Source organism: Jaculus jaculus, chromosome 2 (assembly GCF_020740685.1).
Source record: "Jaculus jaculus isolate mJacJac1 chromosome 2, mJacJac1.mat.Y.cur, whole genome shotgun sequence".
NCBI lineage: Eukaryota > Metazoa > Chordata > Mammalia > Rodentia > Dipodidae > Jaculus > Jaculus jaculus.
Window position 1 is genome coordinate 115,128,989 of NC_059103.1, and position 27,504 is coordinate 115,156,492.

At 43.3% G+C, this 27,504-nt stretch overlaps 1 protein-coding gene across 1 annotated transcript in view; it reads right to left on the reverse strand.

The window, feature by feature from the left end:
* Positions 1 to 3,577: 3,577 nt before the first annotated feature.
* Gpat3 (glycerol-3-phosphate acyltransferase 3) overlaps positions 3,578 to 27,504 on the reverse strand; it is a 75,971-nt gene continuing 52,044 nt past the window's right edge. The window contains exons 5-13 of the mRNA XM_004653489.2: positions 24,030 to 24,104; positions 22,499 to 22,588; positions 19,732 to 19,825; positions 15,373 to 15,488; positions 13,224 to 13,279; positions 10,613 to 10,698; positions 8,879 to 9,007; positions 8,571 to 8,650; positions 3,578 to 5,008 (exon numbers count right to left, since the gene is read on the reverse strand). Of these exons, the coding sequence (XP_004653546.2) occupies positions 4,897 to 5,008; positions 8,571 to 8,650; positions 8,879 to 9,007; positions 10,613 to 10,698; positions 13,224 to 13,279; positions 15,373 to 15,488; positions 19,732 to 19,825; positions 22,499 to 22,588; positions 24,030 to 24,104 (838 nt within the window). The 3' untranslated portion in view covers positions 3,578 to 4,896. The remainder of the gene's footprint in view (positions 5,009 to 8,570; positions 8,651 to 8,878; positions 9,008 to 10,612; positions 10,699 to 13,223; positions 13,280 to 15,372; positions 15,489 to 19,731; positions 19,826 to 22,498; positions 22,589 to 24,029; positions 24,105 to 27,504) is intronic.

Genomic DNA, 27,504 nt, shown 5'->3' on the forward strand with positions numbered 1-27,504 from the left:
TGCCTTGAGTCAGAAATGGAGTCATTGGTTTCTAAGAGCAGGTCTCTGCCTAGAACAGCAGAACCAAAGGAACCATTTCCGAACTTCCTTACAAACAGCGGTGCTGAGGATCCCGTCTTGCAAGGTCTGAAGGCCACGGTGTGCCTGATTCAGCAAGAGCCAGGTGTGACGGTTGTCGTAATAAACGTTCTGCCAACACGGCCAGATCCACAGGCGACGCAGCACAGGAGTGTCCCCAGAGACCAAGTTTACTCCCCACTTCTGGTCACAGCTGGAGCTGTTAATGCTGCACACTGTGCTCATACTGGCCAGAGAGAATGTTTTTCTCCCAACTCTTCAGAAAGAAAATGAAAATATTCGCTATCCCATAATTTCATTTTCAGAAATCAGAATGGGCTGGAGAGATGGCATGGTGGTAAAGGCACTTGCCTGCAAAGCCTAACCAACCAGATTTGATTCCTCAATACCCATGTAAAGCCTGATGCACAAGATGGAGCATGCATCTGGAGTTTGTTTACACTCGCTAGAGACCCTGGCATGTGTCCAATCTCTCTTTTTCTTTCTTTCTTTTTTGATTTTTCAAGGTAGGGTTTCACTGTAGCTCAGGCTGACCTGGAATTCACTATGATGTCTCAGGGTGGCCTCAAAGTCACATCAATCCTCCTACTTCTGCCTCCCGAGTTCTGCGATTAGAGGCGTTCGCCATCACGCCCGGCTCTCTCTCTGCATCTCTCTCTCCCTCTCTCTCTGCCTCTTTCTCTCTCAAATGAATAAAAGAAAATGTTTTAAAAAATCAAAAGCTGAGCCGGGCGTGGTGGTGCATGCCTTTAATCCCAGCACTCGGGAGGCAGAGGTAGGAGGATCACCGTGAGTTCAAGGCCACCCTGAGAATACAGAGTTAATTCCAGGTCAGCCTGGACCAGAGTGAGACCCTACCTCAAAAAACCAAAATAAATAAATAAATAAATAAATAAAAAGCCAGTCAATCCCTTATGATGATTTCAACCAACTTGGCTCATATTTCCCATGGCTCTGGAGGTTTGCCATGAATGTGAGTGTTTTATCTTTCTTTCAGACGCACTGGGAGTTTTGTTTCTTTCATTTTGTAGTTTTTGTTCTTTTGAGATTGAATCTCATGTAGCCAGGGCTAGCTTTAAACTCAATGTGTACCCAAGGGTGACCTTGAGCTCCTGATCCTCCTGCCTCTGCTTCCCAAGTATGGAATTATAGTTATTATCTTTTCTTTAAATTTTTTATTTATTTGGGAGAGAGGTGGTGCTGGCTTCAATTCCAGCACTTGGGAGGCAGAGGTAGGAGGATCACTGTGAGTTCAAGGTCACCCTGAGACTACATAGTGAATTCCAGGTCAGCCTGAGCTAGAGTGAGACCCTACCTTGAAAAACAAACAAAAAAAAAAAAAAAAAAAAAACAATCAAAGGTGATTGAGGCAGGGAAGGAGTAAGAGGGAGAGGAACAGAGTTAGGATCAGAACTGCAAACAGCTATCAAGCCAGTAAGTACCAGAGCTACAGTTTAAAAAAAAAAAAAAAAACCCTACAACTTTTTATCCTACATCTCATCATTATTCCAAAGACAATAAACTCCACAAAATAATTACATAGTCACACATACACAAATAAAATTTTTAAAAAATCAAGTACACTTTCTAGAGCCTCTCACCTACAGTACCAACCCCAGAACCTCTCCTTGCCCTCACTTATCACAACCTTCTCTATCTAGTCAGGAGGCAATTTAGATCAGTGACACAAATTCAGGTCAGCAAAACAGAGTCAAGAGCAGCTGTATGAGCCGGGCGTGGTGGCGCACACCTTTAATCCCAGCACTCGGTAGGCAGAGGTAGGAGGATCACTGTGAGTTCGAGGCCACCCTGAGACTACAGAGTGAATTCCAGGTCAGCCTGGGCTACAGTGAGACCCTACCTCAAAAAACCAAGAAGAGCAGCTGTAATCACAGGAAACAAACAACACCGTCTTCAATGGGCAGATATGTACCGAAAGGCCAAAGTTCCACATGCTCACTCAGGAGAGGATGAGTCATCATGATGCTGCTCACACCTCGGCGGTCTGATTATACAGGGCCTCCTGGAGAATGTCCTTTGCAGACTGCCAGAAAGGACCATTTCACGTGCGTTACATACAGCCACTCATCCAACTACAGGGTGTGCCATGCTATTTCAGAACCCCCGGCATTCCTTGAGACCTGCTGTAGTAGACAGCCTCCTCACACTGCTGGGATAAACTTCCAGACCAGATACAGTTTGTGAGAGGAATAAGGAATTTATTTGAAGCTAACAGATTGAGAGGAAGTTCCATAATGGTGAAAGAAGCTGGCATGTTGTCACAGGTCCAAGCCGAGAGAGAGAGAGAGAGAGAGAGAGAGAGAGAGAGAGAGAGAGAGAGAGAGAGAGAGAGAGGGAAGAGAGAGAGAGAGGAGAGAGGAGAGAGGAGAGAGGAGAGAGGAGAGAGGAGAGAGGAGAGAGGAGAGAGGAGAGAAGGGAGGGGAGGGGAGGGGAGGGAGAGGGAGAGGGAGAAGTAACCACCACCAGCACTAGTAAGCACACTTCAGGAGCTCTAGGCCAAGTTCAGGCACTTTGCATATCTTTGGCTGGAAATTCCAAATCCACCCCCAACAGTGACACCTTCTCCAGGAGATCTAAAGCCTTACTAAAACTGAGTCTATTGGGGAACATCCATTCACACCACCACATCTGCCATCTGTCAATATGGGCACAGTATTGGGGGGGGGCAACTCGGGCTTCAGTGAATGAATCTCATGAGGGTTAGATGAATGGTCACAACTAACAGGATTTTTCTACTAACTCCTTGATATCCCATCACAACTATTGTGTCAAAGACTTGGAAATACTGAATACCAGACTGTTCATTTCTTTTTCTTTCTTTCATCCCTGAGACAAGGTTTTGCACTGTAGCACAGGCTGAACTGGAATTTACCCTATAGCCCAGATGGCCTCAAATCTATGGCAATCCTCCTGCTTCAGCCTCCACAGAGCTGGGTTGTCCTATGGGCACAGGGGACTTGAACCCCAGCCAGCATGCTTTGCATGGTAGTGCCTTTACCTGCTGAGCCATCTCCCCAGCCAGTAACTGTCTCTTAAGGTTGTCTTTATAAGTGGTATTATTTATTTATTTAGTTAGTTAGTTAGCATGTGTGTGTATTTCTAAAGTGTATGTAAGGGCTGTGGAGATGGCTTAGTAAAGCCTAAGGACCCAGGTTCAACCCCCCCGCGCCAGGACTCACATAAGCCAGATGCACAAGTTGGTGCACGTATCTGCAGTTCAGTCATAGCTGCTGCATACCCTGGCATGCCCATTCTCTCTCTGTCTTTCTTTCTCTAAAATAAATATTGTTTTTTAAAATAGATTGAAAAAGAAAGTGGAAATAAGACCAATGATTGATGTCCAAGTTCCCCAGGTGTTCTGGTCCGGTAACATCTTAAGTATGTCACAGAAATGAAAACAATCCTTGTTTTGCAATAGGAACTTAACTTACTCAAAGCCAGAAGGAAGCGAGAGGAGGAGGAAATAACGTGACACACATTTAAAAATATAAAATTTATTTATGCCGTAATAAGATAGTTCACATTCTGCACATGGTCACCAGAGATAACACTCTCCAGAGTTTACATATTGCTATCAAATATTGCTTATGCCATTTGAACAGGAGAAAGCTTATTTCTCCCCTTTAAAAAGATTTAAGGCTCAGTTTCCAAAAGGTAATTATACCATTTACTTCTCTGCTTAGGAGACTGGGAACATTTGGGAATAAACCGCCAAAGTAAAGGCGTGGAGTGAAGATGAGCGTGAGCAGTGAGGGCAGCTCCGCACACTTCACTCATTCATACTGAAGATATTCAAAGTGACTTTATTTTAAAGACTCCTCCTACTTGAAAACATATTTGGTTTCAAAAACAAATCATTAGATGAAAGAGGCTTTTTAATGTACAAACAAGGAAAACTAACTACTCTTTTCACTGCCATTGCAGACTGAAATGTGTTGCCTATACGTAAACACACACACAAATTTGCTTCTATTCTCTCTCTCTTTTTGAGGTAGAGTTTCGCTCTAGCCCAGGCTGACCTGGAATTCACCATGTACTCCAGGCTGGCCTCAACCTCACAATGATCCTCCTACCTCTGCCTCCTGAGTGCTGTATTACAGGCGTGCGCCACCAGACCTGGCTGCTTCTAGTCTCTTTCCTCTCAAGAAGCTTATCAATTAGTACTTCTCTTCTTACACACTGGTTAAGAAAATTTCCATTTCCTTCCCTTTCAGATCAGGTGATCACAAACTCATCCTTTCCCCTAAATACAATCCTCCATTTTTCTTCTCAACCTTCTAGTAGAATTTAACTGACAGGTAATCTCACCATTCAAGCTACTGAAGGGAAACCCTGGGCATGGTGATGCGTGCCTGTGATGCCAACACTTGGGAGTTGGAGGCAGGATGATCAGGAGTTCAAGGCAAGCCTGACTGCATCAAACTATCTAAATGAGAAAAATAAAACTGAAAGGCATTAAAGGAAAGAGGAAAAGTCAATTCTAGAACTGTTTGAGGATTACCCTATTAACAAGTTCCAAACACATTCCAGAAGCACCTTTTCCATACAAATATTTCAGTCAATCACCAATGACACCATCATTTTAAATAAGGCAGAATTTCTTTCAACTCAGAAATTCTACCTCACAGTTCATGGAGTTAATGCTGTAGCCATAGGGGTCAGAAAGGCCACTGGTAGCTTCTGCCTCTGGCATACAAGGAGACACATTCATCCTATAGAAAAGACTAACAATAAAAAATAACAATCAGTTCACTTCTGGAGGCCAGTTCTGAAAAGTCAAGCTTAGCAATGAGTGCTTCAGTCCCCTTCTACCTGGGGAGAGCCATTTCCCACAATCATCTTGCTGTAATTCTTCTGCTGCTCTTCCTTAAAGGTGTCCTTCACCTTTGCTCTCTTCAGCCCTCCATCCCTGGGAACAGAAAGGAAATACAAGGGGGCTGCAGAGATGGCTCAGAGGTCAAGGGCTCTTGCTTGAAAACTCCAAAAGCCCAGTTACGACTTAGCACACACATAAAGCCAGATGCACAGAGTGGCGCATGCGTCTGGAGTTCGTTTAGAGTGGCAGAAGACCCTGGTGCACCCATGCTCACTCACTCTCTCTCTCCCTCTCTCTGTCTCTCTCTCTTTTTCTCTCTCTGTCCAAATAAATATTTTTTGAAAAGGTAAATAGCCAAGCATGCTGGTGTACATCTTTAATCCCAATACTCAGGAGACAGAAGTAGAGCAACATGAGTTCGAGGCCACCCTGAGACTACATAGTGAGTTCCAGGTCAGCCTGGGCTAAAGCAAGACCCTACGTTAAAAATACAAAAAAAGGGGCTGGAGAGATGGCTTAGCGGTTAAGCGCTTGCCTGTGAAGCCTAAGGACCCCGGTTCGAGGCTCGGTTCCCCAGGTCCCACGTTAGCCAGATGCACAAGGGGGCGCACGCGTCTGGAGTTCGTTTGCAGAGGCTGGAAGCCCTGGCGCGCCCATTCTCTCTCTCTCCCTCTATCTGTCTTTCTCTCTGTGTCTGTCGCTCTCAAATAAATAAATAAATAAATACAAAGAAAGAAAGGAAAGGAAAGGAAAAGAGAAGAAAAGAAAAGGTAAACATGAGAGCTCTTCTCCAGCAATATAACAAGACTAGATGTTAAGCCATGCCTTGTGGTATCAGAACACTTAAGCAGCTGGTTCACAGTGAGGCAGTACGAGGACCAAATTTATGTCACTTTGAGGAAAGACCACTCTTTATGATGTTTGCTTAAAACAGTAATATCACCTCCACCCAGTTTCTTTTAGAGGTTAGGCTGCTGTATTCAATGTCTGAATTAAAACAAAGATTAAAACCAAGATTGTATCCCTAGACTTTTCCCTACCAAAAAAAAAAAGTTGTTTTTCATCTATTTATGCTTTACTCAGAAGCCCTATGAAAAAAAGTTAAATATACCCTCAAGAAATGGTGAGAGTGCTGGGCGTGGTGGCGCACGCCTTTAATCCCAGCACTCGGGAGGCAGAGGTAGGAGGATCGCTGAGAGTTCGAGGCCACCCTGAGACTCCATAGTGAGTTCCAGGTCAGCCTGGGCTAGAGTGAGACCCTACCTCGAAAAAAAAAAAAGAAATGGTGAGAGTGCTATACGTGCAGGGCAAATTATTAGTGTGGGCAAATTCCTCAACTATAAATAAGTAAGCATTATTCAAATCTAACTCTATGTTTCTAAGGCTGATTTTTGTTCAAACCACTACATCTCCTGTATTTATACTCCTCCACACTCCAGAACAGACTCAAGACAGAAAATAAAACCATAACTTGCATTTGACCGGAAGTCAGTGCTGGAGTAGACAGCATGCCTGCATTCAGAGCCTGTGAATGGTTCAACCAGATTCACGGTGGCAACTCGCAGGGCTGTTGAGGTTACACTGGAAGAGCCTGGGGGAGAGTAGGCTACCAGTGGTCACTATTCCTCCCTATGCTAATGTTTTAGATTTGAACTCCTAGGAGAGTGTGCACTGAGAACCTGCTACTCTATAGTATGACTGTTTAATTTGAACCCAGCTAAGGACGCATGTTTACAAGTGCTTTCTGGTGAGCAGAGCAACCATACATGATGCAGCAAACTCAGTGTCCTGGGGCCAGAACTTGACCTGAATATAGATACCCGCCTTGCCTGAGACCAGTGCAATTCTCTGGCTTGTACATGAATTCTGATTAGTGAGAAATTACCAATGGAAGGGAAAATAAGAAAAGCCTTTTTCCTTTTGCAAGGACCAGACCAAAAAGAGGGGGTGGAGTGAGCAATTTGTCCTTGAGCATCCTGGAGCTGTTCTGTACATTCTCTTCACAGGTACCCTGCAAACCTCTCTGCTTTGCTGCCCATCCCAGCTGTGATCTCTCTCCTCCAGAGTCTTTTTTTTTTTTTTTAATTTTTTATTTATTTGAGAGTGACAGACACAGAGAGAAAGACAGATAGAGGGAGAGAGAGAATGGGCACGCCAGGGCTTCCAGCCTCTGCAGACGAACTCCAGACGCGTGCTCCCCTTTGTGCATCTGGCTAACGTGGGACCTGGGGAACCGAGCCTCGAACCTGGGTCCTTAGGCTTCACAGGCAAGCGCTTAACCACTAAGCCATCTCTCCAGCCCTCCTCCAGAGTCTTAAACATTACTCTGCCGCCCTGCGCACTGACGACAGAGCTGAATTCTTTGAAAAGGCAATAGCTACATATAAAAGCCAATCTGAGGGCTGGAGAGATGGCTTAGCGGTTAAGCACGTGCCTGTGAAGCCTAAGGACCCCAGTTCGAGGCTCAGTTCCCCAGGTCCCACGTTGGCCAGATGCACAAGGGGGCGCACGCGTCTGGAGTTCGTTTGCAGAGGCTGGAAGCCCTGGCGCGCCCATTCTCTCTCTCCCTCTATCTGTCTTTCTCTCTGTGTCTGTCACTCTCAAATAAATAAATAAATAAATAAATAAATAAATAAATAAAAATTTAAAAAAAAAAAAGCCAATCTGAGTTCACTCAGCAGTTCTCACTTCATGCGCAAAGAAATCACTCTAAATGTGTTCATTCATAACCAACAGATAGATGACATATATGTGGAAAGGCAGTGGAGCTGTTGTTCTTTTTGAAAGAAACCAAGTAGGTAAAGGTAATCTTGCCAGGCACAGTGGCACACACCTTTAATCCCAGACCTGGGGGGGGGGGTAGAGGGTGGGGTGCTGATGTGGGAGGATTGCTGTGAGTTTGAGGTCAGCCTGGGCGAGAGTGAGACTTTACCTTGAAGAACCAAAAGGGGGGAAAAAAAAAACCCAACAGTAATCTTATGTTAGAAATTGTTGTACATGGCCCAATACAAAGAAAAGAAAAAAAAAATCTACGTTTTTTTTGTTTGTCTTAACAGGGTTGGAATGTCAGGTAAGAAGAAGAGATGGAAAAGAGGTTTATGTACAGGTGCAAGAGAAAAGCCATTTAAGCCATTGCTACCTTCTATAAACCACTATTGTTTGTTTGCTCAGCTAACCAGCATAATAAACAGCAATCTTTGTTTGTTGTTTGTTTGTTTGTTTGTTTGTTTTGAGGTAGGGTCTCACTGTAGCCCACCCTGACCTGGAATTCACTATGTAGTCTCAGAGTGGCCTCAAACTCACGGCGACCCTCCTACCTCTGCCTCCCACGAGCTGGGATTAAAGGCGTGCGCCACCATGCCTGGCTGGTAACAACAATCTTAATAAAAAAAAATATATATATATATTTTATTCATTTGAGAGAGAGAGACAAGAGTATGGGCACACCAGGACCTCTAGCCACTGCAAATGAACTCAGGCCCATGCACTACTTTGTGCATCTGCCTTTACGTGGGTACTGGGGAGTCAAACTGAGGCCAACAGGCTTTGCAAGCAAGCACCTTTAACCACTGAGCAATCTCCCCAGCTGTAATTAACAATCTTAAGTGTGTTTTTTTAATTAAAATAACAAAAGTATTTCTGAAGACTTTCTTACCAGGGAAGTGCAGTCAAGCCTCCTTGGACAGCAATAGCGGATTTAACCCTGTTAGCAAACTGAACCGCATCTTCTCCTTCCTGGTTAAATGAAATATAGCACACTGTGGGTATAATATTTAAATACTTGATGTCTCATATTCATTGTTATTTACTTTATAACACTAAATGCATTACTAAGAAATAATTCTTTAATGAGAAAGCAGAAAGACATGCTAAGAAAGGACACACCCAGATTTTTAAGCAAAGGTTTTCTTGCCTTTATCAGGCTAAATAAAGCACCAAAGACCAGTCTGATCTAAGTAATACCTCTCTGGTCATGGGGGGCATGTACCACACATCACAGACGATGGCCCAGCTGGTCATAATCCGAAGCAAGTAGCTCACAGCGCCGTATTTACTACTGTTCCAAAATGCATCACCAAACTGAGGGTTGTACTAAGGAAAAGAAAACACATCTCAGTTATGAGTTAAGTGATGGCTTCTCCTCCTCATGTCAATGGTGCTTTGTTGTTATTTTTCTTCATTTACTTATATGCACGGAAGAGAGAGAAGACATAGCCAGGCCTCTTGGCACTGCAAACAAATGCCAGACACATGCATCACTTTGTGCAACTGGCTTTACATGGGTACTGGAGAAATGAAACCAGGCTAGCAGGCTTTGCAAGCAAGTGCCTTTAACCACTCAGCTAACTCCCCAGCCCCATATCAGTTTTTAATGAATGAGAAGAAAAGGCATTTCATTTGATAGAACTGAATTATAAAATGTATAAACCAGGCCAGCTAGTTTCTCCAATTAGAGTCAACTACTTTGCTAAATAGAGCCCCAGAGTACTCAAATGAGGATTATTCATATAACTATTAAATATTTGTCTTCAGGTTTAATTGGAAGGTCAGTGAAAGTGGGGAGTCTTATCTGTCTTTTGCTTATTTCCATATCCTTAGTACTTAATAGAACCTCTGGAACCTTATACTCCAATATAGTTCTGTCTATTGGTGAAGAGACAGATGACAGACAGAACAAATACAAATAAGGCAAATTATAAAGAACTAATAAACCTTTAACAAATATTTTTGCTAGGCGGAAGAGATGGCTTAGCAGTTAAGGTGCTTCCCTGTAAAGCCTAAGGACCCACATACCAGTCTCCAGATTCCACCTAAGCCAAATGCACAAAAGTGAGGCAAGTGCAAGGTCACACATGCCCAGTAGGTGGCACAGTGTCTGGAGTTCAACTTTAGTGGCTGAGGCCCTGGCACGCCAATTCTCTATCCCTCTCTCTCTTGCTCGCTTTCTCTAAAATAAAATATTTTTACCATACTGGGAAAATGGCTCAGTGGTTGAAGGCACTAGCATGTTGTGGTGGTTTGATCCAAGTGCCCCCCATAAACTTAGGTGTTCAGAATGCCATGTCCCCAGCTGATGGGAATTTGGGAATTAAACCCTCCTGGAGGCAGTGTATTGTTAGGGGCAGGCTTATGGGTATTACAGCCAGCTTACCCTTGCCAGTGTTTGACACACTCTCCTGTTGCTATTGTCCACCTGATGTTGGCCAGGAGATTATATCCACCCTCTGCTCATGCCATCATGGAGTTTCCCCTCGAGTGTATAGGCCAAAATAAACCCTTTTTCCCACAAGCTGCTCTTGGATGGGTGTTTTCTGCCAGTAATGTGAACCTGATTGCAACACAAGCCTATTTGTTCTCTCTCAAATAAATAAAAATACATTAAGAAGAAATATTTTTATTTATCTATTTGGAAGCAGAGAGAGAGAATGGGCACTCCAATGCCTCTTGGCACTGCAGTTAAACTCCAGATGCACACACTACTTTGTGCACTCAGCTTTACATGGATACTGGGGAGCTGAAGCTGAACTGACAGGCTTTGCAAGCAACTGCCTTTAACTTCTGAGCCATCTTCTCAGCCCAGAACTGGTAAGTCTAAGTATGCAAATGTTCCTTATCTTCCATTTTTTAAATTTGTAATTATATAAAAATAAGTTACTAATCCAAACTTTTCCCTTTTTAAAAAAATGTTACATTTACCTTTATTGCCACTGGATATATGGTTCCCCCGATTTCAAAGCTTCCCTTTTTAAACATCATGACTGAAGTATTGTTAATGCAGGTTCCTGCAGGAAGGTAGGAGTGGGAAAGTGAGTCATTAAACAAATTTAAAATGAGTTATTTTTGATATTTGATATTTGACTATCATTTCACAAGTTAATCCCTGCTTACAGAGTAATTAAAAAGTTTTATATACTTTTTAAAATTTATTTGTAAGCAGTGAGAGATAGAGAATGGGTGCACCAGGGCTGCAAATAAATTCCAGATGGATGTGCCACTTTGTACATCTGGCTTTATGTAGACACTGAGGAATTGAACCTAGGTTGTTAGGCTTTGCAGGTAAGTGCCTTAACCACTGATCCACTGCTCCAGCCCTTTTAAACACTTAAAATTATTTGTATTTATTTATTTGCAAGCAGAGAGAGAAAATAGGTGTACCAGGCTCTCTGGGCCTCTTGCCTCTGCAAATGAACTCCAGACACCACTGTGTGCATCTGGATTTACATGGGTCTGGAGAATTAAACCCAGTCTGGCATGCTTTGCAAGCACACTAAGCCAAAACCCAGCAACATTAATTAGACTATTTATTTCCTCATTTTTTAATTTTTAAAAATATTTTATTCATTGTTTTATTTATTTGAGAGAGAGAAGGAAAAGAGGTAGATAAAGAGAATGGGTATGCAAAAGTCTCCAGCCACTGCAAACAAACGCCAGACACATGTGCCACCATGTGCATCTGATTTATGTGGGTCCTCAGAAATCAAACCTGGATCCTTAGGCTTCACAGGCAAACACCTTAACCACTGAGCAATCTCTCCAAAAAGACTGACCTGGAGCTCACTCTGTAGTCTCAGGTTGGCCTTGAGCTCTTAGGTATCCTTTTACCTCTGCTTCCCAAGTGCTGAGTATGTACACCCATGCCTGGCTTTTTTTTTTTTTTTTTAATCAAAGTTGTGTCTCACTGTAGCTCAGGAGAACCTAGAACTCAATTTGTATCCCCAGGTTGCCCCAGAACTCATGACAATCCTCCTACATCAGCATCCCAAGTACCACTATACCCAGTTTTTAAGTTCTTTAATGCTGGGGAATAAAACAGGAACAATCAAGCTTTGAAAGCTAGTTCCTTTAACTACTGCAGCATGTTTCCAGCCCTTAAGTACTATTTTTAAAAAAGATTTTATTTTTATTTATTATAGTTAGGAAGAGAGGTTTACGTGGGACCTAGAGAATCAAACCTGGGTCCTTAGGCTACACTGGCATGTGCCTTAACCATGAAGCCATCTCTCCAGCCCCCTAAAGCACTTTTTTTTTTAAATTTTTTTTGGTTCATTTTTTATTTATTTATTTGAGAGTGACAGACATAGAGAGAAAGACAGATAGAGGGAGAGAGAGAGAATGGGCGCGCCAAGGCTTCCAGCCTCTGCAAACGAACTCCAGACGCGTGCGCCCCCTTGTGCATCTGGCTAACGTGGGACCTGGGGAACCGAGCCTCGAACCAGGGTCCTTAGGCTTCACAGGCAAGTGCTTAACCGCTAAGCCATCTCTCCAGCCCCCCTTAAGCACTTTTAATAGCAAATTTTCACATTACTATAACTCACTGGCTAAAACTCCATCATGACAGTTGACAATTTCAATACATTTAAAATATAACCCTTCAAAAGTCATAGACACTATCTAATATTATTATGTAAAAATGACTTTTACCTAGACATGGTGACATGAGGCTTTTAATCTCGGCATTCAGGAGGCAGAGGTAGGAGAATTGCTATGAGTTTGAGGCCAGTCTGGAACTACAGAGTGAGTGCCAAGTCAGTCTGGGCTAGAGTGAGACCCTACCTTGAAACAAACTAACAAACAAAAAAGACTTTTAAAACTAGCTGGGAATGGTGGCACACACCTTTAATCACAGCACTTGGGAGGCAAAGGTAAGGTGGTACATGCCTTTAATCCCAGCACTCGAGAGGCAGAGATAGGAGGATTGCCATGAGTTTGAGGCCAGCCTGAGATTGCATAGTGAATTCCACGTCAGCCTGGGCCAGAGCGAGACCCTACTTCGAAAAACCAAAAAAAAAAAAAAAAAAAAAAAAGAGGATGGATAGCTGCGAGTTCAAGGCCACCCTGAGACTACATAGTGAATTCGAAGTCAGCTTGAGCTAGAGTGAAACCCTACCTTGAAAAAACAAACAAAGAAAGACTTGGGCTAGAGAGATGGCTTAGTGGTTAAGCGCTTGCATGTGAACCTAAGGACCCTGGTTCAAGGCTCGATTCCCCAGGACCCACTTAAACCAATGCACAAGGGGCCGCATGCATCTGGAGTTCGTGTGCAGTGGCTGGAGGCCCTGGTGCGCCCATTCTCTCTCTCCCCCCACCCCCGTGCCTCTTTCTCTCTGTCTGTTGCTCTCAAATAAATAAATAAATAAAAGACTTTAAAATCAGATAAGTATCATGACTTCCACCAAATCTCTTCAGAAAGTAGGAAATTAATAGCTCAGAGATGCACCCCATTCCTCCAGAACAGTATTACCATATACTTCCAAGGGTTCATTGTCATCAACTCTAGCTTGGCTTGGTAGGCAACCTCTGGTCTTACCTTCAGGAAAGATTAATATGGGTAACTTCTTCTTATCAGCAATGTGTTCTCTTAATCTATAAGGAAAAACAAAAGATCAAAGGTCTACCTTTCCAAAGGAAGAGGTCTAAGTCCTTTGTGAGATTCTTTATACTTTATACTCCATTGGTACAATGTATTTATAAAGCTGTTAGAAAAGAAACAAGGAAATATCTCAAGTTGCTCCCTTTTACTTCTAAAGTGAGTGATTTTGGTGCCTCTGCCTCTCTTTTTTTCTTACATACTTTTGATTTTTTGAGAGCAGCTCTTGTGCATAACTCAGACTGGCTTTCAATTTGCTATATAGGCAAGAATGACTTTGAACTTCTGATCTTCCTGCTTCTACCTAAGGGCTGGGGTTATAGGTGCACCACCATGTCCAGTCCTTTTGCTTACTCAGAGTCTACACAGTCATGACATGAGCTCTGAGGACATCTTTAAGTTTCCTTTTGTGAAAAATGGGGACACTCATCACATGCAGGACTTGTCCGCATTATGGCCCTTGAGTAAAAGACTCAAGTGAGTCAAGCTGAACATTCCTGTGAAATAAACACCGTAAGCCAGGTGGAGCAATCTCAGCACTAGATGGATGAGGCAGGAGGATCACAAGTTCAAGGACAGCCTGGTCTACAGAGAAATATTTTAGAGAAGAAAGGGATGGGGGAAAAAAGGGGAGGTCAGGGAAGGAAGTGGGGGAGGGGGAGAGAGGAGAGAAGAGAGGAAGGAAAGGGGACATCTCATTAGAAATATGGGCCACCTTTGCAATAGAAGGGACCCTGGTGCCTTCAGTGAAAGACCTCTGGGAAAAGCTGTTTTCCAACAACAGTTTCTCAAAGCTTATCTCTACAGAGCCCACGAGGTTCCTTCCCTCACTTTCTTTCCTTTTTATTGGGAGTGGGGGGCATTTTTATTTTTATTTTATTTATTTGAGAGAGAGAAGCAGATACAAAGAATGAGAGCACCAGGGCTTTCAGCTGCTGCAAACCAACTCCAGACACATGTGCCGCCTTGTGCATCTGGCTTACACGGGTCCTGGGGATTTAAACCAGGGTCCTTTGGCTTTGCAGGCAAGTGCCTTAAACTCTAAGCCATCTCTCCAGCCCAGCTTGGACATTTTTATGGGAACCCCATCCTTAGCCTCCTTTAGGCTACCCTAAGTTTGACATAAGATGAGGATTAGTGACGAGAAACTAGGAGAGCTGAGCACCTATCTTTCAGGGAAAGAGAAACTAAGTAACTGTGATGAAAGTGTCAGAGACAAGTGAACCATGGGAGGTTTCTCTCACCAGGTGACTTTTGGAACCCATTCCGTGAATTGGGAGGTACTTTCTTAGCAAGCCTTCCCTCACTGTCTATGAAGCAAGCTCTGCCAGAGCCTGGATGCGTGTCCTCCAAGGAGCCGCCCTGTGGCACTGCTGGAAGTGGACAGAGCCTTTGGGAGGTGGGGCTCAGGGGAAGGAAGTCAGTCCCTCGTCGCATTCCTTTAAAGATGCTGGGACAAGGGCTGGAGAGATGGCTTAGCGGTTAAGCGCTTGCCTGTGAAGCCTAAGGACCCCGGTTCGAGACTCGGTTCCCCAGGTCCCACGTTAGCCAGATGCACAAGGGGGCGCACGCGTCTGGAGTTCGTTTGCAGGGGCTGGAAGCCCTGGCACGCCCATTCTCTCTCTCTCCCTCTATCTGTCTTTCTCTCTGTGTCTGTCGCTCTCAAATAAATAAATACATAAATAAATTTTTTAAAAAAAAGATGCTGGGACAAGCTGGGCGTGGTGGCGCACGCCTTTAATCCCAGCACTCGGGAGGCAGAGGTAGGAGGATCACCATGAGTTCAAGGCCACCCTGAGACTACAGAGTTAATTCCAGGTTAGCCTGGACCAGAGTGAGACACTACCTCGAAAAACAAAAAAACAAAAACAAAAACAAACAAAAAAAAGATGCTGGGACAGTTGTCCTTCCATTCTCTTGCTTCCTGGCCCCCATGAGGTGAACAAACCTCCTCTACCACATACTTGTGACATGATGCACTGTGTCACGTGCCCAAGCATGAGGACCAGGGGACTATGGACTGAGAAAAATGATGACTCTCTCCCCCCGCAAATTTTCTGCTAGCATGATGAGTAATCGCAGTGTTTACCTCTTAGTGACCAGATGTCGATCCTTCATTTCTGAACGTTCAAACCAGACATGTGGACAAGCCTTGACCATAGCTCTCTGCATAATTCCCATCAACCCACTGTGAGCCTGGCCAACCTGGGGGAAAAACAGAGACCATAAAGACACAGCTACCCAAAGAAAACTGCTTGGGGAGGGTCTGGGACTTTTAAAACCCTGCTTGGAGAGAATATGGGTGTATCAACACTTTTTTTTTTTGGGTTTTCCAGGTAGAGTCTCACTCTAGCCCAGGCTGACCTGGAATTTACTCTGTATCCTCAAGGTGGTCTCAAATTCATGGCAATCCTCCTACCTTTGCCTCCCGAGTGCTGGGATTAAAGTCATGCACCAACACTCCCGGCAAGGATTTTTGCTATTGCAAATGAACTCCAGACACATGTGCCACTTCGTGCACCTAGCTTCACATAGGTACTGGGGAACTGGAGCCAGGCCACAGGCTTTGCAAGCAAGTGCCTCTCACAACTAAACAATCTCCCCAGCCCCCCTGAGTTATTTTCATACACCACATTTTATTCATCAGTTGTTACTCATTTGGGTTATTTCTACTGTTTGGCCATATGAGCAATGCTATTGTGAGTATATGCACACAATTTTTTTGCATGAAAGTATGTTTTTCATTTCCCTTAGAAAATATCTAACAATGGGATTACTACTTCCTCTCAATAATTTTATGTCTAATATTTTTTTTTAAGATGTAGAAAAGTTTTTATTTCCCACACCACATCTCTCACATCACATGTCCCTTTACAATCAGTCCCTTCTGTATACCCCCATCCCTGACACAGTTCTGCTTTATTCCACCTTAGATGTATCTTTTCATAATTCTGTTTGAATATAAACCAGATATTATGTCCTATGCATCTGGAATTTTCTACTTAGCATAATGCTTTCTGAGATTCACCGATGTAGTTATATGTAGCTTTTAAATTTTTATTTATTTATTTGAGAGAGGGGCAGAGAGAGAGAGAGAGAAACAGAAAGAATGGGAGCACCAGGGCCTCCAGCCACTGTAATGTCTAATATTTTTATTTACCTATTTTTTACTATTTCACACATGCATATATTTTGGTTATAGTAACCCTAACCCTCTCCTACCTCCTCTGAATCCTTTCTCTTCCCAACTAATGCCCTTCTACTTTGTTTTGTGAGTCAATGAACTTGATTAGGGTTAGATCTATGAACATGGACAAAGCCCTAAAGGCAACTTACCAGTGGCTAGCCAACTGGAAAAAAAAAATTACTTTCCCACGTCCTGCAACCATTATCTGCCAATATTCCTCAGGGAGGAGATGAGGCTTCAAGAACCCCTTCACCTTAGTGTGTGTGTGTGTGTGTGTGTGTGTGTGTGCACGCGTGTGCGCGCGCACATGTGTATGCATGTGAGTACAGACACGTGCATGTCGCAGCACACATGAGGAGGTCAGAGAACAACTTTCAGGTCTATCCTCTCTCCTACTGCCATGTCTTCCGCACCACACCTGTGTCATGACGAACTTAATCTTGAACCTGAAGAAGAAATGGCCTCCAGGATCTGATAAGACTAAGAACCGTGGAGTAGCCTCGAGCATCTGGCACGCTATTTCAGCAAACTCGTTGTCCTATTAGGAAGAGAGGAAAAGCCTAGTGTAGTAAGAAGAGAGGAGAGGCCTGGCATGGTGGAGCACGCTTTTAATCCCAGCTCAGGAGCCTGAAGTAGGAGGATCACTATGAGTTCGAGGCCAGCCTGGAGCTACAGAGTGAGTTCCAGGTCAGCCTGAGCTACACTGAGACCCTACCTCAAGGAAAAAGAAGAGAAGGAGGAGGAGGAGGGGAAAGAGCAGAAGGAAGAGGAAGAGGGAAGGGAGGAGAGAGGGAGGGAAGCGAAGAAGAGGAGTGATGAGAAGCACAGGCTATGAGGCCTTGGGCTTTCACCTCTGGCACTGCCATGGGCAATATGCCATGTATATATGTATATAATAGGGGCTAAATAGGGGCTAGAGAGATGGCTTAGCAGTCAAAGGGCTTGCCTGCAAGGCCTAGGGACCCAGGTTCAACTACCCAGTACCCACATAAGTCAGGTGCACAGGTGGCATAGTTTGTTTGCAGTAGCTAGAGGCCCTGGCACACTCATATTCTCTTCTCTCTTTCCAATAAATAAAAATAAAATATGTTAAAAAAAGAAAAAGAAAAACTAAATAAATGAATGAAGTTACTTTTTAAAATACTTTATTTATGTATTCATTTGAGTGAGAAAAAGGCAGGTAGAGAGAGAGAGAATAGGTTTGCCAGGGCCTCTAGCCATTGCAAATGAACTCCAGAAGCATGCACCACTTTGTGCATCTGGTTTACTTGGGTACTGGGGAATCAAATTCAGGTCATTGGGTTTTGCAGGCAAGCACCTTAACTGCTAAGCCATCTCTCCAGCCCATGAAGTTATTTTTTCCCATAGTTTTTTTTTTTTTGTTGTTGTTGTTTTGTTTGCCCGGCCCATAAGGTTATTTCAAAATAAATAAAGCAGCCGGGCATGGTGGTGCACGCCTTCATCCCAGCACTCAGGAGGCAGAGGTAGGAGGATCACCATGAGTTCGAGGCCATCTTGAGGCTACATAGTGAATTTCATGTAAGCCTGGGCTAGAGTGAGACCCTACCTTGAAAAACCAAAACTAAATAAATAAATAGATAAAAGTCAGGCATGGTGGTGACACCTTTCATCCCAGCACTTGGGGAGGCAGATCACTGTGAGTCTGAGGCCAGCCTGGGACTACAAAGTTAGTGCTAGGTCAAACTGGGTTAGAGTGAGACCCTGCCTCAAAAACAACCAAAAGATAAAAATAAAAATAAATAAATATATAGCAATGTACAGAAATTTTTGCAAAGGCCGTCAAAACTTCTTTGTGAAATGGGGTTCTTTTACAATGAAATACTGGCGGGTGTGCCACCACACCCCACTCACCCACTTGCAGCAGATACTAAGCAAGGACTCTGCGGTGGTTTGATTCAGGTGTCCCACACAAACATATGGGTTCTGAATGCTAGGTCCCCAGATGGTGGCATTTTGGGAATTGGAGCTTCATGGAGACAATGTCTTTTTAGGGGCAGGTTTCTGGGTGTCATAGCCAGCTTCCTCTCCTGCTGCTGCTGTTCACCTGATGTTGGCCAGGAGGTGATGTCCACCCTCTGCTCATGCCATCATTTTCGCCTGTCATCATGGAGCTTCCCCTTAAGTCTGTAAGCCAAAACAAATCCTTTCCTCCCACAAGCTACTCTCAGTTGGGTGTTTTCTGCCAGCAACACGAACCTGACTGCAACAGGCTTCCTTCACAGACTTCCTCAGGAAAACACACTTGACCATCAGTCATCGGAGCTATAAGTGAACTAAAACCCACTGCTCTCTGCATAGCACAAACCATTCCTGCGAGGGAATGGAAAGATCCCAGTCATCCCATTCCACAGACAGTTTAGGGCACGTTTAACCATAGCACGGACAAAGACTGCTTGGTTTCCTTCTAGAATTTACCTGGCACAGAGCCAATGCTGACAGTCTTGACAAATGTGCAACAGCAATAGAAACAAAAGAGTTTTTTTTTTTTTTTTAATTGCCACAATGTGGTACCTGTTCACACCCACAAAAAGGTATGTTGAGATTTGCCTTTCTGTGGGCTTTGTGGTTTTGTGCTAGATTTTGTTTTCTTTTCTTTGGAGGCTGTGGAGAAGATCTGAGAAATGTACTTTGGTATAAATATTTGCCTTCCTTGCTAGATCGTCATTAAAGAAACAGATTCCTTTTTTAAATTGTATTTATGTTCCTGAAGGGAGACTAATTGGTTGGCTCGGGGCTTGTACAACTTTAAGGAAGATGACTTTAACATTGCACAGTTTAATTAAAGACCAGAAGGGATTTGAAAAGTGAACTGAGGGGTGATGGCTCAGCAGATAAGGTGCTTGCTTGCCAAGCCTGATGGCCCACGTTTGATTCCCCAGTACCCACGAAGTGGTGTATGTGTCTGGAGTTCATTTACAGTGGCAAGACACCCTGGCATGTCCTTTCTCTCTGCTCTCTCTCTATTTGCAAATAAATGTTTTTGAAAAGAGAACTGAATCCCCATTAAACTCAAGCATGTTTATATTTCAATAAGGAAATCTGTTGCCACCTCAACCATGGTTTTCTTTCTTTTTCTTGCACCATCTGTTCCTTATGTATTTATACTATGTAACACCTATAGCTACAATAACGACCTGGCCAATTTTCTAACCTGAAACTAACTTTCTCACTTGCCTGAATAAATTAAAATTAGATCAATCCATGGAGCACATACTTGGAATAGCCATGAGTGACACTTACCATGGCATAACATCCATCCGTTGTCAAGATCAAAACATCTATGGGAGAAGTATGGTTAGCAACACAAATGCCACCTTTCTGGGGTCGGTACTGCCTGCAATTACAAACAACGGTGACCATCAGCACTCAGGAAATGCCCACGGTCTCACAGAACACCATGTAGACACTTTCTTGTTGTTTGTTTTTTTTTCAAGGTAGGTTCTCGTTCTAGCCCAGGCTGACCTGGAATTACCTCTTTAGTCTCAGGGTGACCTTGAACTCATGTTTATCCTCTTACCCCTGCCTCCCTGGTGCTGGGATTAAAGGCGTGTGCCACCACACCCAGCAAAGATGCTTAATTTTTTAAGTATATGTATTTTTTGAAGTTTACAGACATATAAGGCCATCTTTGAAATATGTTCTCCATGTAATGACTGGGGTGAGGGGCTAGGACTCTCTTTATAATTCATGTTTTGCTTGTTCAGTCAGAGCTATTTTGATATCATTTTCATTATCATAAGTATCAACTCCACACACACAGACTGACTTACCAGAGCTTCCTTCTTACCCTCCTGCACCAGAGGTCAACGGGGAAAATTTCCCGTCAAGGGCCAGATGGCAAATATTTTAGCTTTGCTAGCCACACCATTCCTAATGTCAGGACTAAAGAATTCTACTGTTGTGGGACAAGGGTGACCACAGACAATATGTAAATGAATAAGGAGGGCTCTGTTCTGATAAAATTTTATTTAAACCAGATGAAGGGCCAGATGCGGCCTCCAGGACCACAGTTTAGTTTGGCCAACTGTGCCCTAAAAGAAAACTAATACTTGATACCCATAAGGCAAAGAACTTTTGCTCAGGCCTACGTAAGGGGAAGGAATACTGGCTTCAGCACAGTCTCCTGAAAATTTGAAATGCTTCTAGAAAAAGCTATGTCCTTAAAACACTTTGGAAGGTGTTTTCTATGATCACACTTCTACCAGATAAATTTTTCTGCCCTATACCTAAAACCCAGAGAGAGGACAGTTGCAAAATCACATAATTTACATTTTTTTTCTTGTGTTTTCTGTTTGTTTTTGAGACAAGGTCTTATGGCCTTGAACTCTAGCTCTTCCTATCTGAGCTACCAAACCCAGCCAATGTGAATTTTTTTTCCATTTATTTATTTATTTATTTGAGAGCAACAGACACAGAGGGAAAGGCAGTGAGAGAGAGAATGGACGCACCAGGGCCTCCAGCCACTGCAAACAAACTCCAGATGTATGCGCCCCCTTGTGCATCTGGCTAATGCGGGTCCTGGGAAATCGAGCCTCGAACCAGGGTCCTTAGGCTTCACAGGCAAGCGCTTAACAGCTAAGCCATCTCTCCAGCCCAGTGTGAAAATTTTTTTTTTTTAAATTTTTATTAACATTTTCCATGATTATAAAATATATCCCATGGTAATTCCCTCCCTCCCCACCCCCACACTTTCCCGTTTGAAATTCCATTCTCCATCATATTACCTCCCCATTACAATCATTGTAATTACATATATACAATATCAACCTATTAAGTATCCTCCTCCCTTCCTTTCTCCACCCTTTATGTCTCCTTTTCAACTTACTGGCCTCTGCTACTAAGTATTTTCATTCTCACACAGAAGCCCAGTCCTCTGTAGCTAGGATCCCCATATGAGAGAGAACATGTGGTGCTTGGCTTCCAGTGTGAAAAATTTTTATTCGAACTTTTCATTGGTAACACCTGGTAAAGCCAAAAGACAAAATGTTTTCCTTCCAAGAATAAGACAGAAAGACCCAATCAGGGTGAAAAAAGGGCTGACTCTAAGAGCTCTTACAATAATGATGTTGCTGGCTCATACCTGTAATACCAGCTGGGTGTGGTGACTCACATGTGTAACTCCTGCACATGGAAATCTAAGGCAAGAGGACAGAAAGTTCCAGACCAAATGGGGTTACACAGTAAGACCCCATCTCAAATGCCACCAGCAGCACCACTACTAATACCACTACCAATACTACTCCTACTATTAATAATAATAGTTTTAAAAATAAAGGTGAAGCTGGGCGTGGTGGCGCATGCCTTTAATTGCAGCACTCAGGAGGCAGAGGAGGGAGGAGAGCCATGAGTTTGAGGCCATCCTGAGACTTCATAGTGAATTCCAGGTCAGCACAAAAACAAAACAAAACAACAACAACAAAAAAAACCCACATAAAAATAAAGGTGAATTAACAATAGTAATTCAAAAGCAATCACACTCATTTTTAATTAGCTAGTGACATTCCCTAGCTACTTTTATTCCCTAAGATGAGGAGTGAAGAGAGCATGTGATTTTTAAGGATCAGGTAGAGAATTTGCGAAGTGGCAGCCTGAGGCAGCAAAGCAGCCCCCAGCCTCCACCAGACCTCAGGCTTGCCAGCGTCATCATTTCTAAAGCAGACGGGCCTGGCCCAAACCGGACTTTGAAACTTACTCACTGAATGTCCCTCAACAACCAGACCGGCAAGTCCACTGCTTGGACTGTCAATGGTACAGCCGGGCCCATCCCACAGGAAGAACCTAGAAGGTGCACGCCCTGGGCTCCACAACATAAATGCCCACTTAGGAAGCAAGGCTACATGTTCATGTTTGTGTCCTACAAATAGACCACTCTGTTATGTCTGTGACACTTGAAGAAGGTCGGAGGGATACATTGTTAGAATTAAGCCAGCACCAGCTGGCTTCCAATCATCTTCCTTGGTCTCTCGCTTCCTTAAGGGCAGGGCGGTGCAGGACCCCAGATACTAACTTGTTATGGTAACGAATGGCACCAGAGAGCGACCGCACACAGATCCGGCAGCAGGTCAGATGTACCATTTCACTCAGCCAGTTTTTGATGCTAAAGCAAAAAAGAAATTGAGAGAGTGAGACCTTATCTGGAAAAACCAAAAAAAAAAGAAGAAGAGAAAAGAAAAAGAAATCATTTATCATTTCACTTATGGTGTGGTTCTGAGCACTCCTAAGGGACAATACAATAAAAGCTTTCATGTGCTCAGCTCATAGCAGCATCCTGTGATCTGTTCTACTGAATGTGCACAATTCCACTCTTACATTTTGGTTTTTTTTTTAATTTTTATTTATTTACTTATTTGAGAGAGACGGTGGGGCAGATAGAGAAAGGGCACACCAGAGCCGCCAGCCACTGTAAACCAATTCCAGACACATGCTCCACCTGTGCCTCTGGCTTTATGTGGGTACTGAGGAAGCGAACTTGAATCCTTTGGCTTTGCTGGCAAACACCTTAACTGTTAAGCCATCTCTTCAGCCCCACAGTTACATTCTTACAGCCTCATTGATGTGTCTGGTATTAAAGGCCAGAAGTTTATCTAGAGAAATGAGCAAGGCCGTCGCCTGCCGACATATAAGACTGTCTCTACTTCCTTTGAGTTCCTTGGTCCATCATTTTCCCCTTCAAGTCTCTTAAAAAGAAAAAAAACTGGGGCTAGAGAGATGGTTTAGTGGTTAAGCACTTGACTATGAAGCCTAAGGACCCCAGTTCAAGGCTCGATTCCCAAGGACCCACGAAGGCCAGATGCACAAGGTGATGTATGTATCTGGAGTTCATTTGCAGTGGCTGGAGGCCCTAGTGTGCCCATTCTCTCTCTCTCTCTCTCTCTGCCTCTTTCCCTCTCTGTCTCTCTGAGATAAATAAATAAACAACAAAAAAAACTTTCAGGATTGGAAAGATGGCTTAGGGGTTAAAGCCACTTGCTTGCAAAGCCTGCCTACCCAGGGTTTATTTCCCAAGCTACCCACATAAGCTGGAAACAAAAAGTGGAGCTAGCATCTGCATCTGTTGTTAATTTGCAGTGGCAAGAATCCATGGCATGTCCACCCATACATACACAAAATAAACTTTTTATAAAAAACAAAATTTTTTAAGAGCAAGGGAGATGGTCCAATGGTTAAAGCCACTTCCTTGCAAGGACTACCAGTTTGGTTCAATTCCCCAGTGGTACATACAACTGGAGTTCATTTGCAGAAGCAAGAGACCCTGGTATGCCCATATTCATATTCTCGCTCTCTTTGAAAAATAAACATTTAAAAAAAGAAAACCAACTTTCAACTTCTATGGAAATATGATAGACAACCAAATAAAGACTATGAAGATGAGAATTCTAAACAGTGGATTGGGACCAGAAATCAACATAATAGCTAGGAAGTAAACAAATACTGTCTTTAATTAATAAAAAAAAATTAAAATAAAATAAAGAGAAAGAAAAAAACAGCTAGGGAAAAGGACAGTCCTCCTCATGGCTGGATGGAAGCAAACACTTCACCCGCTGTCTGGCAGCTGTCCAACTAGCGTAGTTCCGATAATCAGCAAGCTGATCCCAATGAAAGCCAGGGTAACCCTGAAAAGGAAAAGAAAAGCTCATGTAAACACTGCCAAGTACTAAGGAAATAACCCGAAGGGAAGAAGCCACTTAGCTATTCATAAATAACGAAACTAGGTTGTACACGACATAATAAAACACAGCACAGCTGCTTAGAGGTCTGACACGATTCTATGCGACATCGAGGAGTTACTCAGCTGTAGCCCCAGTCTCCATTTGTTTTGTTTTGTTTTTCAAATTACGACCTCATATTAGCCCAGGCTCACACAGAACTCTGTAGTCCCCAAATGGCCTTGAACTCACAGCTCTTAGGAAGCAAAGGAAGGCGGATCACTGTGAGTTCAAGGCATTTACTCATCTCCCCAAACTGTATGAGGTAACTGTGTTACCAACACCTCCCTCACCCCCTTGCACGGACAACGCATAGGAAGGTTAGCTTGCCCAAGGTTACAAAGCAGTGACCAGCAGAGGCAGCATTTGAACCTAACCACTGCACATGATGATGATGCACAGTATTTTAAGATTATTTAATGCAGAAAACCTATCTCAACCAATGGTAGCATATCTGAGTATGTACCATGCATATGTTTAAATAAAAAGACACCTGCTAGACTTTAGATCTTAATTGTTCTCCCCAAAGACCCCAATGCTGATAGCTTCATTACCAACCTAAGACACTCCTGGGTGGGGGGAACCTTTAGAGGCAGGGCTAGTGGAAGGAAGTTGGGCCTTTAAGGGCATGCTTTCATAGAGGCTCTTGAAGCCTTCATCCCTTCCTATCTCTTTTTGCTTCCCAGACACTGTGAATGAAATAAGCAATTTTTCTCCATCATGCTTTTTTCTCTCAAAATCTACTATGAAACATTGTTGAGAATCATTTCACAATCTATATATCAAATATGTATATATATAATATATAATATATAATATATAATTAAATACAATGTCTCATATTAATATTATAAATAAAATATATCATATATTATATTAAATATATATATATTATATAGAGAGAGACTATGTGCTGGGAGTAGGAGTGATAATTCTGCCATCTTATTTTGTTCTTAGATAGTTACATTCTGGGCTTAGCTTAAATCTAGTTTTTCTTTACAAAAATATCTTATGTCACTGTTGTCCATCAAATTCCTCAGAATTGAAATATTCTCTCCTGGAGGCAAGAGGAAGATCCAGGACACTCAGGAGGTCAAGTCTGGGAGAGCAGAAACTTAAAAGCTCATGTGTAGCCGGGCGTGGTGATGCATGCCTTTAATCCTAGTACTTAGGAGGCAGAGGTAAGAGGATCGCCGTGAGTTCAGGGCCATCCTGAGTCTACAGAGTGAATTCTAGGTCAGCCTGAGATAGAGCAAGACCCTACCTCAAAAGAAAAAAAAAAGAAAAAAGTCGCACAACCACTCACCAAAGAGTGGTAAACAACTATGATGGGGCAATCTGACCAGTGTTGAGGGAGGTGTCATCTAAAAGCAACCACCCTGAGACTACATAGTGAATTCCAGGTCAGCCTGGGCTACAGTGAGACCTTATCTCAAAAAGCCAAAAAAAAGTCACACGTTTAATCCCAGCACTCAGGAGACAAGAGGGAGAAGGATCTCACCGTGAGTTTAATTAACGCCAGCCCGGGACTACAGGTCAACCTGGGCTAGAGGGAAACCCTACCTTGAAACAGCAACAATTTCTAAAAGTCTCTAATACATAAAACCTCTTTGACAGTACATTCCATAATTCCAGCACTTGGGAGACAGAAGCAGATGAATCAGGAGTTCAAGACATCAACAGCTATATAGCAAATTTAAGACAAGTAGACTACATGCGAGTAAACACACACACACAAATGAAACGGGCTGGAATGGTGGCACATATGTCTACAGTTCATTTGCAGTGGCTAGAGGCCCTGGCAAGCCCACTGTATCCCTCTCTCTCTTTCTGCAAATAAATACAAATATTAAAGAAAAAACCACCCCAGGGGCTGGAGAAATGGCTCAGAGGTTAAGGCACTTGCTTGCAATTCCCCAGTACCCACTTAAAGCCAAATGCACAAGTGTTTGGAGTTCGTTCGCAGTGGCTCAAGGCCCTGGTATGCCCATTTTCTCTCTCTCTCTTTTCAAATAAATAAAACATTTCTAAAAACACCCCCCAAAAGCAATTAAAATAAATGCTCTAGGGCTAGAGGGATGGCTTAGTGATTAAGGTGTTTGCCTGCAAAGCCAAAACACCCAGGTTTGAATTCCCAGGACCCACATTAGCCAGATGCACAAGGGGGCACAGCATTTAGAGCTCATTTGCGGGGGGCTGGAGGCCCTGGCACCCCCATTCTCTCTCACTCTCTCTCTCTCTCCCTCTTTCTCTGTCAAATAAATAACTTTTTAAAAATAAATAAATAAATAAGTGTTCTGATATTTGTTTCCTGCATGCCAGAGGACAGTTCTATGCATGCCCAGACTATATGAACCTTACACTGGGAGAACTGGCTTAAGGTTCCAGCAAAAGTATATGTGAAACCTTGAATTTCATTTTGCTATCACAGCTGCAATCATTTCCAAAAGACATTCTATTCCCCAGAGTCAGGACACTGGCAACATGAGGGGGGGGAAAAAAAAAAAACACCAGGAAGAACTTCTTGGAGATCTGCATCTGCCTGCACTTGAGCAATGCTGTCCCCTGTGAGAGAGTTGCATGAGGCAAGTATAAGCCATCCTGCGGATGCTATCAACTCATGTGCCAGCTCGTAGCTGGCTGGTAGCAACTGCCTGGAAAGCTCTACAGAAGGATGCCAAAGCTATTTCCAGGGAAATGAAGCAAGACTCCCCACAACAACACTGTGGCTGGTACACACACACACTGCCATCACCGTGCTAGAGAGCTCCTGGCCATCTACCTTCATCTCTCTGTGCTGTGTCTTCCACTCTTAGGCTGTACACTAGACTTTCAGAAAACTGGGCACGAGGTTGCCTCCTGCTCAGGAACATTCAAGCTTAGAAGCAGAAGGGGACCCAGGTGGGGAGTTTTTACTAACAGACAGATGTGATGCCAGTGGAATTGGATGGAGCGGCTCTTTCTATGTGGTGCCCACTCTCTGGGACTTTCTCTCTCTTAATGCCTCCATGACATGCTAACGCCATCAAACAGAGGCAGCCCCTCACACACTCAGCCCTGACACTTTGGTTGACACTGTGGCCGATGTGAAACTGTAAGACATCTCTCTTCTTTCTGACTTTCTCTCAAATTAACTATGACTGTAAGAACACATGGACCAAGATTGTATATTTCAAATTTTTGAATATACATCGTCATTTGAAAGGGGAAAAATTGTGAAAGATATTTAACACATTCTTGCAGAGGTAACATTTGAAGGCTTTTCCTAAATGGGAAAGTGGTGGAATTTATACCACAATACTCTTAT